This window comes from Bombyx mori, chromosome 26, assembly GCF_030269925.1.
Source record: "Bombyx mori chromosome 26, ASM3026992v2".
Classification (NCBI taxonomy): Eukaryota; Metazoa; Arthropoda; class Insecta; order Lepidoptera; family Bombycidae; genus Bombyx; species Bombyx mori.
The window spans coordinates 7,388,659-7,408,547 of record NC_085132.1 but is presented as its reverse complement, the minus strand read 5'-3'; the positions used below and the strand labels follow the sequence as shown (position 1 = coordinate 7,408,547).

The 19,889-nt window shown below is 39.5% G+C and overlaps 1 protein-coding gene across 1 annotated transcript in view; it reads right to left on the bottom strand.

Annotated features, from left to right (window-relative positions):
• Positions 1–14,809, bottom strand: part of LOC101745646 (uncharacterized) — a 42,406-nt gene extending 27,597 nt beyond the window's left edge. The window contains exons 1-2 of the mRNA XM_004922068.5: positions 14,660–14,809; positions 450–748 (exon numbers count right to left, since the gene is read on the bottom strand). Coding sequence (XP_004922125.1) covers positions 450–694 — 245 coding nt within the window. The 5' untranslated portion in view covers positions 695–748; positions 14,660–14,809. The remainder of the gene's footprint in view (positions 1–449; positions 749–14,659) is intronic.
• Positions 14,810–19,889: the final 5,080 nt, after the last annotated feature.

Genomic DNA, 19,889 nt, shown 5'->3' with positions numbered 1-19,889 from the left:
CCTATCGAAAAGCTTAGGCCGCGGTAATAAGAGACAAGATAATTCCTATGTGTAGTCTTGAATTAACTCTGCCATTGCCGGTCCCAAGCCCGGATGAGAAAAGTGGAGGGTTGGCGTCGGTATGCCACCTACCCAACCGTAAAAATATAACGCCGAGCAACGGGCGACGGTCAAGTAACCCGAACTAGGGCTTTAGTAGCCCAGAGGAACTAAATCGCCTCTGAAATTCTGCTGTGGAAGGACGTGGGAATCCACCACTAGCAATGTTCCCAAGAAAACCTTGACGTATGTATTCCGTAAAGGTCAAGATCCTCAGCACTGAGGCACACGACGCACGGAGGAGGAGTCTCGAATTTGACGTAAGCTACATCGAATTCTTTCATTACGTAAACAAATCAACCAAGGAAATAAAAGCATATTAAAAAGATTAATGATATTAATAAACTAACCTATTTAGCAGCGTCTCAATAAGGTGCGCCGAATGAGGTAAAGCTTCAATTAACAAGTCCAATGGCAAGTCAGAGACCACGCTCTGTAACACGCCCGGTCCGAGTCTTGATACAATAGCAGCCGCTTCCCGGAACTGTCTCCCTTCGGCCAGCAGGAGCACGCGGCGTAGAGCGAGACGGGGAGACGTGTACGTGTTCTTCTCTCGCTCCCTCTCGCGTCGAAAGCGTTCGCGACTTTCGTTCATTTTGCGTTCGTGTTCCCGTGGTAACGCTAGCCCATTATTGATGATTTCGTATATCTGTTAACAAAATAAAATAAGTTTAACTCGCATACTCACTCCTTTCATATTTATACCACGTTTTTAATTATGAGCATACAAACGACACATGGTCAAAAATAAATAGTTAAGCTTTTGCATAGCTTTTATCGCGGGTATTGAGCGCGGCGACCGAATCAAGAAATTCTGTAATGAAAATAAAACCTAACACCCCCCACTCCGCCTACCATGTAGCTCGCGTTCAACACTGCATGCGCATCATGAAAAGTCTGCCCATTTCTCTCTCGCGCGGTCTAGCTTATGAGTGTGAAGGGTGAACAGTTAATGTTTTGCTTTTGTTAATGATTATAAATATAGCGTGGTCTTATTTTATTATTGTTTGTTAATATTAAATTATTATTGTCTAATTATAATTGCATAAATTGATAAAAAATGCTATGCAATAGCTTTACCGCGGCAGTCCCCAAGTGCCACACGTGTTTCTTTTAAAATGTATTCTATACATAACATATCCGATTTCTACGCGGCTACAATAACATTTTTAATCACTCTTTAAATTGAATAAAATCAACTTTAAATTGAATTAATAATATTGTTACTATATAACTAATAATATTAGAAGACTAACTTGGTGGCGCAGTAATTAGCGACCCTAGGATTCGATTTTCACATCGGGTAATTAACCATGTTATGAATAGTATAGAACAAGTAATGAAATCTATAACACGCTTCTAAAACACTATGGTCATGCTCGGCTTAATGGTGGTATGATCAAATCAAAAACCCATAGAGACTATAATCGAATTATCAAAATTGCTTTTGCCACTGACTAATTAGTTTTTGTTACTTGGACAATCATAGTTCAGACGTAAGGTCAGACTCGCTTAGGCTAATATCATAATAATACAATAACAAATGATAATAAGTGATAATAATAATAATAATAATGTTAATGTAAGTGTCAATAAAAAGTGGGTGGCGACCCAAATGCAAAAAGCAGTCTTGCTGGACAATGCCGCTATAATTCGCAGGTTTGACTCCCAAAAGTCCCAACGCTCCAGCTGATTGTGCCCACCTCGCCGGAATGTGTCCTGCCGTCTTCCCAGGCGAGGCAGTGTGTGATACAAAATAATAATAGCAATAAATCATAAGTGATAATAAACCCTAATGGTTTGTGATAGAAGTAGAAATAGCAGACGGGTCGGGCGATACCGTAACACCTCTAACACACCGTCCCAGTACATCTTACAAGCAGTTTTACTGTTTAAAAAACGCTGCTCTCAATAAATACAAGCAAGTCACCGCGTTAAATCGTATCGTAAGCGCAGCACATCATAGTCTGACCCGTTAGGTATTAAGTCGAGATTCCGACCGGCCATTGTCGATTATTACCGTAATTTGTCAATACTGAGACGTAATGATTGTTGGCAGGTGGTACACTGATTGCGTTGACCACAATTTATAAGATTTAGCGGTTAATCTAACCCTCGTCGGGTTTTATTACAAGGACTTCTTCTAAATGTTTTCGTACTCGAATAACTCTTGTCCTTTCTCGAATAACTCTTGTCTTGTTAAACTCGTGTCCAGTTCGCGTTTGTTTCCGAAAATATTAACGAGAATATCTCTAGATAACTTGTTCAAATAATATTCTATCAAATAATATTCTAATAATATTCTAACATTATTTGAACGAGTTATCTAGAGATATTCTCGTAAACAATTCCGGAAGCAAACGCGAACTGGACACGAGTTTAACAATTTTGAATTCATTATTCAGTTAACCAAATCGCTGTCCGGTTTAAGATTTTCGTTGTTTATTTTACAAATAATTTTAAATTTTATAGCTTAATTGTTCTTTATTTCAGTCCAAGCCGCGAGCGATATGATTATTTGTAAAATAATTATTTTATTATACAATTTTTTTTCCGCTATCGCTTATAAATTAAACAATATTTAACAGCTACAGAATGGTAACTGGACAGTAACTGTAGCCGGCATCATACTGTTCAATCCGTATTCAGTTTCTTTTGGATTGAGTTAGATGAAAAAAAAAGCAATCGAAATAATTTGGTGCATTGAACTTTTTAAATTACTGTTATTACAGAGACAGATACACGAGCTCCCGGCCCACCGTGACCACTACCGTCACCACTTTGTAAAGTGATTACCGGGGCCTAAAGTTGTCCTCACAACAACCACCTAAACATAAATCAAATCTAGATTATAAAGTAACGAGCTCACGGCCCACCTGGTGTTAAGTGGTTACCCGAGCCTATAGACATCTACAATCTCGCAAATGCCGTCACCCACCTTGAGACATAAGTTCTAAGGTCTGAGTATAGTTACAACGGCAGCCCCACCCTTCAAACCGAAACATATTACTGCTTCACGGCAGAAAAATATAGACATAATAATATGCTGTCCCGACACTTTTTGAAAATAATAATGTGTTCTACAAAGTCATAGTACATTATTTTATTCTATCATCAATCGTTTTCGGAGCGCACGCGATGTAAAGAATATTTTAGGAAATTTTTTAGACCTTGGGTTACATTAATGGAGTTTTAGTAAGGATCCTTAACTAAAAAAAAAAGAAAGAATATAGCCTATGTCACTCGGGGATAGCGTAGCTTCCAAACACTGAAAGAATTTTTCAAATCGGTTCAGTCAGTAGTTTCAGAGCCTATTCAATACAAACAAACAAATCTTTCCTCTTTATAATATTGGTATAGATATCGCAGTCCCACTCTTCAAACGGCTTCGCGGTAGATATAGACAGGATGGTCGTACCTCACCTGCTATTACCCTCTTCGGCCAACCTGTTCCCTGGGCCAGGAAGGTCAAGTACCTGGGTGTCAACCTGGATGCATCCATGACATTCCGCCCGCATTTAAAATGAGTCCGCAACCGCGCCGCGTTTGTTCTCGACAGACTTCCATCCCGTGATATGTAAGCGGAGTAAAATGCCCCTTCGGAACAAGGTGACACTTTACAAAACTTACATAAGGAACATCATGACTTACGCGAGTGTGGTGTTCGCTCACGCGCCCCGCACACGCATAGACACTCTCCAATCCCTACAATCCTGTTTTATTTTTATTTATTTTTTATTTTATTGCTTAGATGGGTGGACGAGCTCACAGCCCACCTGGTGTTAAGTGGTTACTGGAGCCCATAGACATCTACAACGTAAATGCGCAACCCACCTTGAGATATAAGTTCTAAGATCTCAGTATACTCGTAGTTACAACGGCAGCCCCACCTTTCAAACCGAAACTGAATTCGGCTTCATGGCAGTAATATGCGGGGTGGTGGTACCTACCCGTGCAGACTCATAAGACGCCTGACTCGCCAAGGCGGCCAAGACTCGCCCACCTGACCAAGTGATACTGGAAAGGCTTCCGGCTCATCAGTAATCCCTTATACATAATTTAAAAAAAAAGTTCGTATCTACCCGTACGGACTTACTACATACCCGTACGGACGGACTTAATACCATCGAAAAAAGTAATTACGCAAAATAAAAATAAATGTTACGCGTTTTATTTTTATCCGATAAACGATTAAACGGTTTTATTCTTTCGCGTGTAATTCAAACTTAGGACTTAGGACCCATTACTTAGGACCCATTATTATCTGAAAACTATTAGATTATATATTTTGCGCTTTTCATTGAAATCTTAACTACACCAAATCTGAGAAACGTATAGATTAAAAAACAAATAATCTCAATTACAATTGATTGATATGTAAAACATGGTGGTCCGACTTTCGTTTATTAGTAATTTGCGAATGATATGTGAAATATAAAATTAAGAACCCTTAATAACTTAATTCATATTATATTAATATACTAGCGACCTGCCCTTGCTTCGCTTCGGAAACATTAAATTTTATTATTGATAGCTGAGTCCCGCGATGTTACCCGCGGTTATTGTCGTACCGCGGGTGAAGCCGCGGGGTGAAGCTAGTCTTAAAAAAGTTCCTTATATCATCAGCTACCTACCAGTGAAAGTCTCGTCAAAATCGGTCCAGCTGTTCCAGAGATTAGCCGGAACAAACAGACAGACAGACAAAAATTGTAAAAAATGTTATTTTGGTGTATGTCCCGTATATATATATTCATATGCATGTAGTGAAAAGAGGCTATTTCAATATTACAAACAGACACTCCCATTTTATTGATATCTATAGATTATAAGTTTTATTATGTTTTCTAATATAATTATAAGCAAAAGTGATTCATGAACATAGAGTGATTTCAAACAAACTTTCTATTTGTCCGTGAGAAACATTGTCTTTTCATTTGATCTTATTGATCAATGAAGCAAGATATATCACAAAATAAACAGAGCAATGCAAGAATCAGCGTAATTTTTTTTGTTAAAAGGAGAGGATAATGAGCTTATCTGTTTATAGTTCAATCTCTTGGCTTTAAGACTAACAGACGCTTTTGTCATATTTTTTTAATAAGCTGTGCGTGAACATATTTTGTTCAACGTAAATAATTAATAAGACCTATTTTCTCTGCGGAGGAAGTGACCGTACCCTAGAATCCTCAAAGGGCTTAGCACTAATTTAACATCATCATCATCATCATTATCCTGCCCTTCTCCCAGTTACCTGGGGTCGGCGCAACATGTTTTCTCCTTCCATACTCTTCTATCATATACCATTTCTTCGCTCGCTCCCCTCTTACCCATATCGTCTTTCACGTAATCCATCCATTTATTCTTAGGTCTACCTCTTCCCCTATATCCTTCCACATTCATAGTTAACATTTTCTTACCAACCTCATTTTCATTTCGTCTCATCACATGTCCATACCATCCCAAACGCGCACTTCTCAGCTTCTCTTTCACAGGTGCCACTTTCAGACTTCCTCTAACATATTCGTCCGTATTCTATGCATTCCCGTTACTCCACACATCCATCGCAACATTCGCATCTCTGCTGCATGCAATCGCCTTTCATCCGCCACTTTAGTGGTCCAACACTAATTTAACATATATGTATATACAGTAAGACGAGCTCACGACCCACCTAGTGCTAAGGAGTTATCGGATTCTATGTGTATCAAATTCCACCCACCCACCTTGAAACATGACCTGTAAATATTGTCGAATAACACCTAAGAAATCAGTGACGACGAAAACAATGAATGATAATATGGTTTTAAAAAAATCTGCAGAGGTCGAGAAGCCAAGAGAACTCGTATGAACATATCTTTGGAAGAACGCATGACATTCTTCTTATCTGCCCAAATTTGTTTATTTATTTATAAGTCACACAATAAACATTATAAGCTTCGAAAAAAAGTTACACATAAAAACAACGAGTAAAAGATCTAGCTTGTAACAAAAGCCAAGTGCGCTAATAAATAACCAAATAACCAAATCGTATTATCATCCAAAAAAATACAGGTGTACTGGTGGTAGGACCTCTTTTAAGTCCGCACGGGTATGCCTATTTCTGCCGTGAAGCAGTAATGCGTTTCGGTTTGAAGGGTGGGGCAGCCGCTGTAATTATACGTGAGACCTTAGAACTTATATCTCAAGGTGGGTGGCGCATTTACGTCGTAGATGTCTATGGGCTCCAGTAACTTAACACCAGGTGGGCTGTGAGCTCGTTCACCCATCTAAGCATTAAAAAAAACCAGTATAGGGCCAACCATTCTAAACCAGAACAAGCACTTGACCCCATAATTGTATTAAAACAATGCCAATAACATAAACAATTCTAAACATAACCGGTTCGTAAATAGTGTCGCGTATCATTAAATTCATTATTCAACAGAAAAGAAACTGAGCTTTATTTATCAGTACTCTAGGTTCGTTTTCGTGTGAATGAATACTGCGAAAACATTAGAAATAAATGTTAATGGCTATTTAAGGAAAGTCCGTGATATCCGTGTTTTTTAGTTTTGAATATTATCACAATCCAACTTAGTGGTCACCGAAGTAAATGGGCATACGATGTGTGACGCCGCCACGATAATTTACATTGTTTTTTAAAACGACTGTCCTACTAGTCAAGCCGGTATCCATAACTGTTTAACGACGAAAATAGACAATTCTACTACTAATCCGTGTGCATATGAACTAGTAATAGTCAAACAAATATTTGATTAGCGCGATATTATTTTTCCTTCACTAAATTCGTTAGTGGACAGTGTTTTTAAGTAGAAGATAGTCTATAACTGCCGACAGAATGGGTATTGTGGGCTTAGTGTGCTTAATGCGAGTTTTTTAACGTTCTCGATAGCGTAAAAGTTAACTCAAATTTGTATGGAGTTAGAAAGTTTGCGTACGTTTGCCGCTAGGGGCGCTGTTCCAACTGCATACAACATAAAAATTTGAGTTAACTTTTACGCTATCGAGAACGTTAAAAAACTCGCACTAAACACATAGCAATGGCAGTTTGACTGTGTCCCCAGCATTGTTGGCATCCATGAGCGACGCTGACTCCTTATCATCATGTATACTCATCTGTCTAGAAAGGCAATAAAAAATCATTGACAAAACACGAAGCGAGACTACCCATTAGGTTACGGACATTGAAACTATATATTCATAAAAGTGTGTTATCTATTAATTAATTTAGAAATTTTGAAAATTAATAAAGTTTATTTCCGCTTTAAAGTTTATGGCCGTGTGGTGACGGCATTAGAATACTTTTGTCACCACCCCCATTACCATCCCAGGGGAGTCGTAAGAGGCGACAAAAGGGAAAGCATAACACACAATATTTACTAGTGTGAGAGAAGGAAAACTCGAAATTAAACCCTGTACCAACCCGTCTAGCCAGCGTGGTACCAGTAGGCTAATAAACCTCCAAAATGATTGTACACCGCAGAACCAGGCCCCTAGTCCCCGGCGGCCCCGCTATTCCTGGTTACGGTAGCGGCCATGGTAACGGCGGGGCAAGGGGTGCTAAGAATCCCCGGCAGAGATCCGGCTACCACCCCCCTTCACAACGACAACTGGCCCTGGTGACATACAACGTGCGCACTTTGAGGTTGGACGAGAAGCTAATAGAGCTGGAAGAAGAAATGAACAAGTTGCGCTGGGACGTTATTGGTTTATCGGAGATCCGAAGAGAGGGGGAGGATACGAAAACCTTACAGTCCGGCCACTTGTTCTACTACCGGGAGGGAGAACAGAAGTCCCAAGGTGGTGTTGGGTTTATCGTCCACAAATCTCTCATAAACAACATTGTGGCCATCGAAAGTGTGTCGAGTAGGGTAGTATACCTTGTCCTCAAAATCTCAAAGCGGTATTCGCTGAAGATTGTACAGGTATACGCCCCATCGACGTCACATCCAGACGATGAAGTGGAGGCTACGTATGAGGACATTAGTAGGGCCATACGTAACTCCCAATCACATTTTACCGTTGTTATGGGAGATTTCAATGCAAAACTGGGCCGTAGAGGCGATGATGAGTTGAAAGTGGGGCCATTTGGATTTGGGCAGCGGAATCCCAGAGGACAGATGCTGGCGAACTTTATGGAGAAGGAAGGACTCTTTATGATGAATTCTTTCTTCAAGAAGCCGCCACAGCGGAAATGGACCTGGTTGAGTCCCGACGGTGTAACAAGAAATGAAATTGACTTCATCATGAGCACCAACAAACAGATATTCAACGATGTCTCTGTGATCAACAGTGTTAAAACAGGAAGTGATCACCGAATCGTCAGAGGCATGTTGAATATCAATGTCAGACTGGAAAGATCGCGTCTGATGAAGTCAACGCTTCGACCGTCGAATGCACAAATCCAAAACCCCGAGAGCTTTCAACTCGAATTGGCTAATCGCTTCGAATGGCTAAACAGCTGCGCATCAGTGGACGATGTAAACAGCAGGCTGGTAGAGACTGTCCGTACGGTAGGGTCCAAATTTTTCAAAACCCACCGTAAGAATAGACCTCAGAAACTATCCGACCGCACCCGAAACCTCATGGCTAGTCGACGTTTGATGACGCTCCAAACTTCGGAGGACGCTGAGTCATATAGGCAACTCAATAGACATATCATGAAGTCCTTGCGACACGACCTACGCTCCTTTAATACTCAGCGTATCAAAGAGACGATTGAGCGAAACCAAGGCTCTAAAGTGTTCGCAAGAGACGCTTCTATTGGGCAAAGCCAGCTGACGAAGCTGAAGACCGAAGATGGACGTGTAACGTCGAATAAGTCAGAGGTCCTGCGGGAGATAGAGAGGTTCTACGGGCAGCTGTTTACCTCGGTCTCAGCTGAACCGCAAGGTTTAGCTGCAGACCCTAGAGCCAAGCTAACCCGACACTTCACCGAAGACATCCCGGACATCAGCCTGTACGAGATTAGGATGGCTCTCAAACAGCTTAAGAATAACAAGGCACCGGGCGAGGATGGAATTACTACGGAGCTTCTGAAAGCGGGCGGGACGCCGGTACTGAAAGTCCTTCAGAAGCTCTTCAATTCCTCTTTGCTCGATGGAAAACCGCCACAGGCATGGAACAGGGGTGTTGTGATCCTGTTCTTCAAAAAAGGTGACAAAACCTTATTGAAGAACTATAGGCCCATAGCACTGCTGAGCCATGTCTACAAGCTGTTCTCGAGAGTCATCACGAAGCGTCTCGAACGCAGGTTTGATGACTTCCAGCCTACCGAACAAGCCGGTTTCCGAAAAGGCTACAGTACCATAGACCACATACATACGCTGCGGCAGATTGTACAGAAGACCGAAGAGTACAATCGGCCATTATGCTTAGCGTTTGTGGACTATGAGAAAGCCTTTGATTCCGTCGAAACATGGGCGGTCCTTAGATCTCTCCAGCGGTGCCGTATTGACCACCGGTACATCGAAGTATTGAAGTGTTTGTATAATAACGCCACCATGTCAGTCCGAGTACAGGAGCATTGCACGAAGGAAATCCCTGTAAAGAGAGGAGTGAGACAGGGAGATGTGATATCTCCGAAACTGTTTATCACTGCTCTGGAGGATTCCTTCAAGCTTCTGGAATGGCAAGGACTTGGCATCAATATTAACGGCGAATACATCACTCATCTTCGGTTTGCCGATGACATCGTGGTCATGGCAGAGTCGCTGAAAGATTTAAGGCGTATGCTCGGTGACCTCAGTAGGGTTTCTCAACAAGTGGGTCTTAAAATGAACATGGACAAAACCAAAATCATGTACAATGTCCATGTTGCACCCACCATAGTTACTGTTGGGAGCTCTACTCTTGAAGTTGTTGACGAATATATATACCTAGGACAGGCAGTCCGATTAGGTAGGTCCAACTTTGAGAGAGAGGTCAGTAGACGGATCCAACTCGGCTGGGCAGCGTTCGGTAAACTGCACAACGTCTTCTCGTCCAAAATACCTCAGTGCCTTAAGACAAAGGCGTACAACCGATGTGTGTTACCAGTGATGACTTACGGCTCGGAGACGTGGTGCTTCACTAGGGATCTTTTTAGAAGGCTCAAAGTCGCGCAGCGAGCTATGGAGAGGGCTATGCTCGGCATTTCTCTACGTGATCGAATCCGAAATGAGGAGATCCGTAGAAGAACGAAGGTTGCTGACATAGCCCGTAGAATTAGTGAACTGAAGTGGCAATGGGCCGGCCACATAGCACGAAGAGAGGACGGTCGATGGGGCAGAAAGATCCTGGAGTGGCGACCACGTACTGGCAAGCGCAGTGTGGGACGGCCACCTACTAGATGGACCGACGACCTAGTAAAAAGCGCTGGGTCTCGTTGGATGCAGGTGGCAATGGACCGGTCACACTGGAAATCTATTGGAGAGGCCTATGTTCAGCAGTGGACGGCGATAGGCTGAAATGATGATGAATGATGATGATGATGATGATTTCCGCTTCTTGTAAGTATGTCGGTATTGAGAAGTGAATTTTTATTTTATTTTCATACCTAATCGTCATATCTTAATTTATAGATATGCCTCATAATTTCTTAATCACAAGAAATTTTAACTGTGATGCTTAGTCAGGCAATTTCCTATTAAAATATAAAATTACATTTGCAATTTTTTTATTTTTTGAAAACCATCTAAAGATGTTCTGTCCGCAATCTTCTGTTAGCATGATTAACCTTAAAACTCTGAATAATATTATTGTTAAATATTTCTAACAACCAAAAAACATGTATCATTCAAAATAAAACATTGCCCTCTTAAGCCAGTACCACAGTTTTACTTAACGGTATTTATGTGTTTATGTTTTATTAAAATCATCATGCTGTAGTGCGCTGTGAATATTTGTGAGTAATGTTAAGCGTCCACTAATGAACGCGGCACGGTGCTTATCAATATTAAAATTTGATATCTTAAAATTCGCTTTATGGGCGGCTGCTGATTTTTTAATTATAAATTCAGCACTTGTTACAACATTTAAAGAGATTAATAAATGGAACTCGCAGCGGCGACCAATCCGGATTAGTCGGCGAAAATTTTTGGGTCAAAAGAAAATGGCCGAACTTCCGCCCACGAGTTGGGGACAGAAAGTTTGACATGTCATACTTGAATTTACTAAAGCCCTGTCATTCAATAACCTTAGACGAGACAGAATTCATCCAAAGCAGGGTAAGCTCAAAGTGACGTGCTAAGCGCTGAGCAAACGTCTCCTCATCACAAAAAATTCTTCAAACGAGGCTTGTGGAGAGTACTTAACCGTAGGCAACGGCTTGGCTCTACCCTTGGCATTCCTGAAGTCCGTGGGCGACGTTAACCACTTACCATCAGGTTGGCCGTATGCTCGTCTGCCAATAAGGGCAATAAAAAAAAACACTGGGTGACGAACTGGTGCCACCTTAACTAGGCCTCTCAGTCTGTAGGCTATTCGAAGCCCACCTAGACAGCGATGCCAACTTATTGTGTTCTGTACTTCAACTAATCCTAGTTTGAAAACAGCGTGTGTCAGGCGGTTACTCTTTAGTAAAGAAGAATACACACACAATGTAAATCATCATAGATGTTTTCTTCTATGATCTCGCTTGCCCGTTCCCAAACCCTGCATGCGAAGGAAACACAAAACACCCCGTAAGATCAGGGTTCGATCGAAATCCCTGTCCGATACATTTATTCTGCAATTATATATTGGTTCACCAGAAACAAAAAGTCATCAGTTAACGGACGTGAGTAACAAAAGGGGAACTCCTCAACAAAAATTGTGTAATCTATCCTACCATTAGGAAATGTATGATTCCGACACAAAGTTTTTTTGGGTTGATTTACTCAAATTAAATTTCTCTATTTTTTTTTACCCAAGTGATAGTAATTAATCACAAATTCATCTGACGTAAGCTCTGTACGGCACCGAACCGCTTAGTGGGTGTAAAATGTATTTATACCAAATCACTTTGGCTTCAACACATAGTCAATAATAGCCCAGTCGGTCAACTTTTTTGTCGTTTACTAGTTACTCTCTTATCAATTACTCCTAAAACTCGAGATTTAAATTTTACCGATTTGAATTACATGACAAATGTTGAACTTAGTACGTAGAAAAAATTGTATTTAATAATAATAAAAATGGCACAAAAAGCAGACTTAAATAAGTGTCTTATTCCCACGTAAAGACACCAACAAAATGATTCTTTCACTTGATATAATTCGTACTGTTCTATGTTTTTCACCAACTATCTGTGTCAGTGAGCAAAGAGTAACCGTTTTCGGGGCTTGTGGTCAAAGCATCCAAGTTCAAATTTCAGGTAAGCAATGAATACAAAATTTTCCGGACCGTTAAATTCGTTAAATTACTATACTGCTGTTTATCATTTAACGCTTTTGATAAGCCTAAATTTAATTGAGGAATTTACTAACTTTACTAATTTATAGTATACTAATATACTAACTTTTAGAGGGGACGCGTAAAGTAATCGTTTTAAGGCTAGCTGGCGGTACCAACTCACGCAGACCGTGCAACGACTGGAACTCGAAATCGGGATGAAGGGTAGAGTTACATAAAAATACTACCTAATATTATTAGTAGTATTAGTATTAACAATAAACCAAACGCTATCTGCTATCAGTGTATTCTCAAGTACTTCGGTCACATTTCTCGTAGAGACCCTGATAATCTAGAAAAGCTGATGGTAATTGATCAGGTTGACGGGAGAAGATCACGCGGACACTCACGTACTCGCTGGTCTGATCTGGTAAAGACGCTCACCGGCCTACCAATAACCAAGGCTATAAATACCGCCGATGACAGGAAGATGTATAGAAGCATAGTTCTTCAAGTGATCAACACTTAAAGCTAGATACGACGAGCGACGAACGGAGAGACGAACTAAGAAGAAGAAGAAGCAACCAAACTATTTATCGCGCAAAATGCCTGACTTGAAAGTTAAGTCGAAAAAGCCGACAGTCATGTTAGCAACGATCACTGGTCTTGTGTCAAAGTTTTTTGAGGTCAATCGGAGGTTGCGCTGAATGATTAGTGGATTCAAATCTCAAATATCCGACAGCCCCAACCTGTGAGGTGAGGTTGCCGCAATTCAAACCCCATCAGTAGAAGTCTTTGTACGTAAATTAAAAAGATCTTAACAACGACAAAAATAACTCAGCTATTAATTTAGATTAATTATGAAAAATAAAATAGAACCGTGTGATCTATTGGCCTTCAGAACACAATATATTTTCGAAACACCTTATTTAGTTAATAATTCACATGCTCACCTAAATACTTAGGCTAATGTCGACACATACATTTGACGTACTTTGAATCAACGATGTCTTCATTATGAAACTCTGTTAAACTGAAGGTGACAATTATTTTTATGTTCGAAAATATAAATAAATAAATGTAAATGGAATTTAATCAGTCACAGCGACTGAACTGACTGGTCTTTAAAATTTCACTACGACGACCGTGTGCAGGGAGAGTTCACCGTTTAAGGCAAAAGAAAACGCGTCTTTAAAGTAGAAAGTGATTTAAAAATATCCATTAATGAAGTCAGTCATCGTGGCCTAAAGGATAAGAAGCCCGGCCTACCCTTATCGGGCGATGCGACTATACTAGTGTTCGAATCCCGCAGGCGGATAAAAAAATTTCGAATGGAATACCTAATTGACACATGTACAAGAAAGAAGTAGATATAAAAAAATTTGTAAAACCCGCTTAAATTATAATTTGCGTAATTACTAGTGGTGGTTGGTTGGAGCCCACACCGGTATGTACCACCCAGCCTATTTCTTCCGCGAAACAGTAATCCATTCTGGGTGTGAGACAGTCTTTGTACTATAAAATTGAAATTTAGACCTCAAAGGGCTCATGAGCCGTGTGTTAAGTGATTACTAAAGTCAGATAGTCACCATAACACCACAACCCACCACCCACCACCCGGCTTTAAGTAGAATTAGACAAAAATAGGACTGGGATTGGATTTTTTTGTGGGGTTTTATAATTGAAGTTTCAACCAACTATGAATTTTACAATCCCGTTACATGAAGACTCTCAAAATATATATTTTAAGTAACATTGAATATATGAATAATAAATTTTGATGTTTTTCTTAGATAGAATTTAAATATTTCCGATAAAAAAATATGAATAAGACCGTTAATCTTAAATTAGAATAGATGCAAGATTAAAGGCATTCCCGAAAAATCGAAAAATAATCCGTATCGAGGTAAAAGACTATTTGGTTTAAGCGATATTTTTGCAACTTTTTTTCTATTTATTGCATAGATGAAACTACACATGAAAGTCATTTTAAGTTTAAAATGTGGAAAAGTACCATAACAAAAGAACTTAATCAGCTATTTGAATGGGATAAATTTAATTGAAGTTCAATTAAAAACATCGAACTCTTAATGCTAATATCAAATAAAACGCACCTTTAATTACAAAGATAAATGTTGCGTACTAAACTAAATGTCGCTTTAACCAAATATCCCTTCACCTCTCGGTATAAATTCCAAAAACAACTTACTGAAATAAAAAGCTACAAAAATATAATCCTTGTTTACTAAGCACAGGCACTATCACAACACGGCACGATCTAGCGTTTTGAAACACGCTGTACGCGGACGGTGGTAAGCAAGAGCGCGTGCGGTAGCCCTGTCTCGCAGACGTGAAATGCAGCGAGCTTCGTTGTGCCGGCGGCCGTGCGTGAAAGCTTGGATGGTATCTCCGTGAAGTGAACAAGTAAATTTTAAGTTAATCTAATTGCGATTTGAAATTGACATTTATAACTCTAAATGAGTGATTCTTCATTTAAAAAAACCGGATTGAACAGGACACCAGTAGTCTGGTGTCCTGGAGGCCTTTCCAGTTTCACCAGGACAGGCGGGCGAGCAAAGGCTCAGCCAGGAGGAGTGGGATATGCTAACAGCCGCCTGAGTGCCTCTGAAGGAGACCTAGCAGCTCAAGAGCAGCTGCCTCGCGAATGAATGTACTACCGGATCGGAATCGCGACCCGCTGAGAAGAACCGGCAAGAAACTCAGCGGGCTGAAGCATGGGTTAGGTTGCACGTCGAAGTCTTTATCGAATTCGACGAGTGCGGTTACTGGAGACCCTAAGCCTGCTCCTAGTGTTAGAGCTGAAGGCGTCTAATGCAAATATTATTGGATCTGATGGATCCGTAAGGACGTGTCTAGGGCGTCGACGGTGAATGGCTCAAGATCAGGATTTGGGGAAATCAGCTCTGAATCAGTTACTCATGACGTGGGCTGAAGACTTGAAAAATCATAAAATATACTTTTCTTTATTGCCCTTATGGGCAGACGAGCATACGGCCCACCTGATGGTGAGTGGTTACCGTCGCCCATGTACTTCATCAATGCCAGGGGCAGGGCCAAGCCACTGCTTGGGCAGTTACCTTTGGAAGGTCTGCAGGAGAGAGCCATATCCGGGTTCTTACCAGTGCGGGCATCTGGACGATGACGCTCAGCACGCACTCGAAGCGTGCCCGCGTTGGGTGAGTGCTTCACGGCGAAATCTTGTCGTGGTACTGCGGAGGGACCTCTCCTTGCGGGCTATCATCGACCGCATGCTAGAGAACCAGAATTCGTGGGAGGCCATGACCAGGTTTTGCGACCTGGTCGTGGCGTTCCGTGAGGCTCGGGAGCGCGAAAGGGAGTGGGATCCCTCTTCGTTTCCTCAGCGAAGAAGGCAGAGTGAGCAGATCGGGCGCGAAGCTCCCGTTAGGTGTGTCTCCCGAGACGACGTCCTGCGGGATTTTCCCAAGGATGGAATCCTGTCCTATTGTCAGGACGGGTACCGGCGACGGCGAACCTTCGGCGCGCACTGTGCGATACCGTGAATTCGTGGAGTCAGTTCTGCATATTATATCAAGAGGTGAAAGGCTATTTGGGTTTATCGACCTTTTTGCAACTTTACAGCAGAGCCATTTAAAGTTTAAAATTTGGAAAAAATATCATAACTAACAAAAAAACTTCTTCAGCTATTTGTATGGAGTAAAATTAATTGTATTTCAATTTAAAACATCGAACTATTTATGCGTATACTAAAGGAAACGCATATTTAATTACAAAGATAAATGTCGCGTGTCAAGCGAAATGGCTCTTTCAACCTTCGATATGTATAGATTAATGGGTAAGTTATCAAATATTTCAAATTTAGTAATAAACACGTATTTCTCACTTCCGATTTGCTATATTCGATTGCTCAAAAACTTCATAGGTTTCGCGGCAAGAAATTTAATTTTAATTTCTTGGCTACATCTCGCATGTTATAACCCAAGAGACAGGTGTTTGTTGAGCTTCCGAGAAAATTTCTCAAGCTCTTCGTCTGACAAATTCTCCGTAGCCGGAGCGTTCGTCTCTGCACCGGTCACTGCATTAATTACATAATCATTAAGCATTCTCATATAATTTTATAGACGGTTACGTCACGAGCGATCCCAGTCGCTTTCGTGCATCATCGGAAATTCAAATCGGTTTCTTTCACACGAATTTCTATGTTCTTTTTACGTTTATGTATATAAATATTTGATTTAATATATTATGTTGATTTATCATCGATTAGCCAAACGAAAGTATATTATGAAAGTGTATTTCTTAATCGCTCCCTGTTTTTCGCAGTTTTCTTCTAATGAATATTTATCTTCGCCTTCTTTGTCACACTGATAATCTATACTAATATATAAATCTACAGTGGTTTTTACGGATGTTCCGTTATAACTACTGAACCATGCATCCGATTGACTTGAAACTTGGTATCCATGTCGAAAATATATTATGTACTTAATGGATAGGCTAATATTTATATGAGTGTTGGACTCCCTAATAATAATGACAATAAATAATAATGTTAATTTTAAATGCCCAGCGAAGCGGGCGAGTACGGCTAGTATTTTTATATTCGTGGTCCCCTAGTAGTCGTAATTCAACAATAATTAATCGAAATTATAATATTTGAATAATAATAATTTGAACATTATTATGGTTCTATTGTGACTTATTATACTTCTATAATCACAGATTTCGCCAAGACTACACTATAGACAAATAATATTAAAGACAAACAATATTAATCTATTCTCAATTTGACCACAGACTATAAACAATAACAAAAGTTTGACATTAACACATTATATAGATAAATGTGTTTTGTTCCAAATATATTGTAGTGTGTGTAATGTTTTTTTTTCATTGATCTAATGTATTTTTTAAGCAAAAGAAATAAAAAGATTAACATTCTGCACTCCTTCTCTATATTCTCTACTAGCGGCCCGCCCCGGCTGGGTTACATTATAGGAGTTTCAGTAAGGATCCCTAATTTTTTTGAAAATATAATAAATATAGCCTATGTCACCCGGGGATAGCGTAGCTTTCCAACAGTGAAAGAATTTTTCAAATCGGTTCAGTAGTTTCAGAGCCTATTCAATACAAACAAACAAATCTTTCCTCTTTATAATATTAGTATAGATAAGTGTGGAAAATTTCATACTCTTCCGTTAGCGCAATTTTCATAAAAAGGGGTACAAAGTTTTTGCTTCACATATTAATAATATATAGATAATAAAAAAATCAACTATCCTAAAACATTGTCTGGGGTTCCACGGCGTCATTACATAACTACACTTACCAGAATTTTCTACGACGGGTACTTTATTTAAGTGTTAACAAAAAAAAAATAATTATAATTATGTAATGTATAAGTATCATTTAATACACGCAACCTCGAAACGAGGCTAATAACATATCTGGACCATCTCGATTATAATACCGACAAAATAACTATAACACAGCCATTCCAACGCTTCCTATGTCCGACCGTTTTGGTAAATAAAACTAAATTTTGTTTGTTTAATTTTATAATTAACGTCAGAGTACCTTGAGATCGCTAATTGGAGGATAGACATTTGGACTGTCCATATCTAAATAAAATTACATCAATCATTTTAAATGGCTTCACCATTTTTATTGTTATAATTATGAATTTACTGGTGGTAGGACCTCTTGTGAGTCCGCGCGGGTAGGTACCACCGCCCTGCCTATTTCTGCCGTGAAGCAGTAATGCGTTTCGGTTTGAAGGGTGGGGCAGCCGTTGTAACTATACTGAGACCTTAGAACTGATGTCTCAAGGTGGGTGGCGCATTTACTTTGTAGATGTCTATGGGCTCCAGTAATCACTTAACACCAGGTGGGCTGTGAGATCGTCCAACCATCTAAGCAATAAAAAAAAAGAAAAAATAATACAGCAAAAACTAATACCATAGAACTTATTTCTCAAGGTGAATGGCGGCATTTACGTTGTAGATGTCTATGGGCCCCGGTAATCACTTAAAACCACGTGGGCCGTGAGCTCGTCCAGCAAGCGATAAAAAAATCCGGTCGTGATATGCATGTGAAAGATTTATGATCGGAATAAATAAATAAAAATATCTTAACTGCCGTAGAGGTTTAATTAAGTTTGAACAACATTAAAACGTATTTATTTATTCTCAAACTCAAAACGTCAGAAATGCCCAAAGCTCTTTAATTAATCGTTCGGAAAACCTCAAGATCACAGATGAATAAATGGCGTTGAAGTTAACTAAGAAAAACTGTAAAACTCATTCTCGAAATTAACAAGATAATATCAATTAATTAACGGCTCTTAACAGAAAGTCTGACTTGCATTGCTTTTAGCACTATTGTTTAGTATTCATCACAATAGTGTAACTCTTCAAAAGAAAACACGATAAAATCTTGTATTGTACTATTTATAAGTATAGATTACCAAAAAAAGACGCTTTCTCTCTCTCTCTCTGTCAGACCGAGCGTGTCTTTGAGAATTTCATTTACTTACTTCACCGCCATTGCCACAATTGTAAATCTAAAAATTATGAATGAAGCTACCTTCCTTCTTTACCTACCTATTCGCTAGTATCTTAAGGAACTATTCAAGCTTCGCGCAGATGGGTAGGTGAGCTCACGGACTCAAGCTGAGACAAATTGCTAACACTAGCCTTAGCAAGAGCAGTGGTTCACAGAACCTACCGTTGGATCGGGATTGGGAACCACTAAGAATATCCGGTGAGAAACTCAGTGGGCTGTGTCTAGGTACACCTTTATACATACTAAAGATAGCAGAAACACTACGTATTCCAATATATTATTATATACAATACGTTATTGAGCCGAACCTAAAACACATTTGCACTTATAATTCGCGCCTCTTTCATAAGTCATACCGACATTACTTAGCGAGCTCCCTCAAAGTCATAACCTTACTATTCTCAAAGAAACTAAGGTTGGCAATGACCGGACAAAGAAAAAAAATTGTTAAATATCATACTTTACGTATTTGCAAATATTAGCGAACTTAATGCCTACCAGTCAAACAAAAGAAAATGTAGAGAAAATAATAGTAGGTGCATTAATAAATAAATTGAATACACAATCACTAACATACACACAAAAATATATAAGTACAGGTTAGGTAGCGTAAAAATATAGTTTTTTGCTATATTAAAATAATTAGATTAAAATAAACTTAATAAAAACAAAATATACATTAATTCATTATGATTCTGTTAATTTTTTTTAACAGCATTCACCGAAATAGAATCGCCAAGGTTTCAAGCTTGTCTTGGATATATTTTTTATACAATTTATAAGTTTCAAAATATATTTTACTGATCATGATGACTCCAAAAAGTCATCTAAATTTTATAACAGTTATTGTCAACCCTGCTCAATACGTTAGTTAC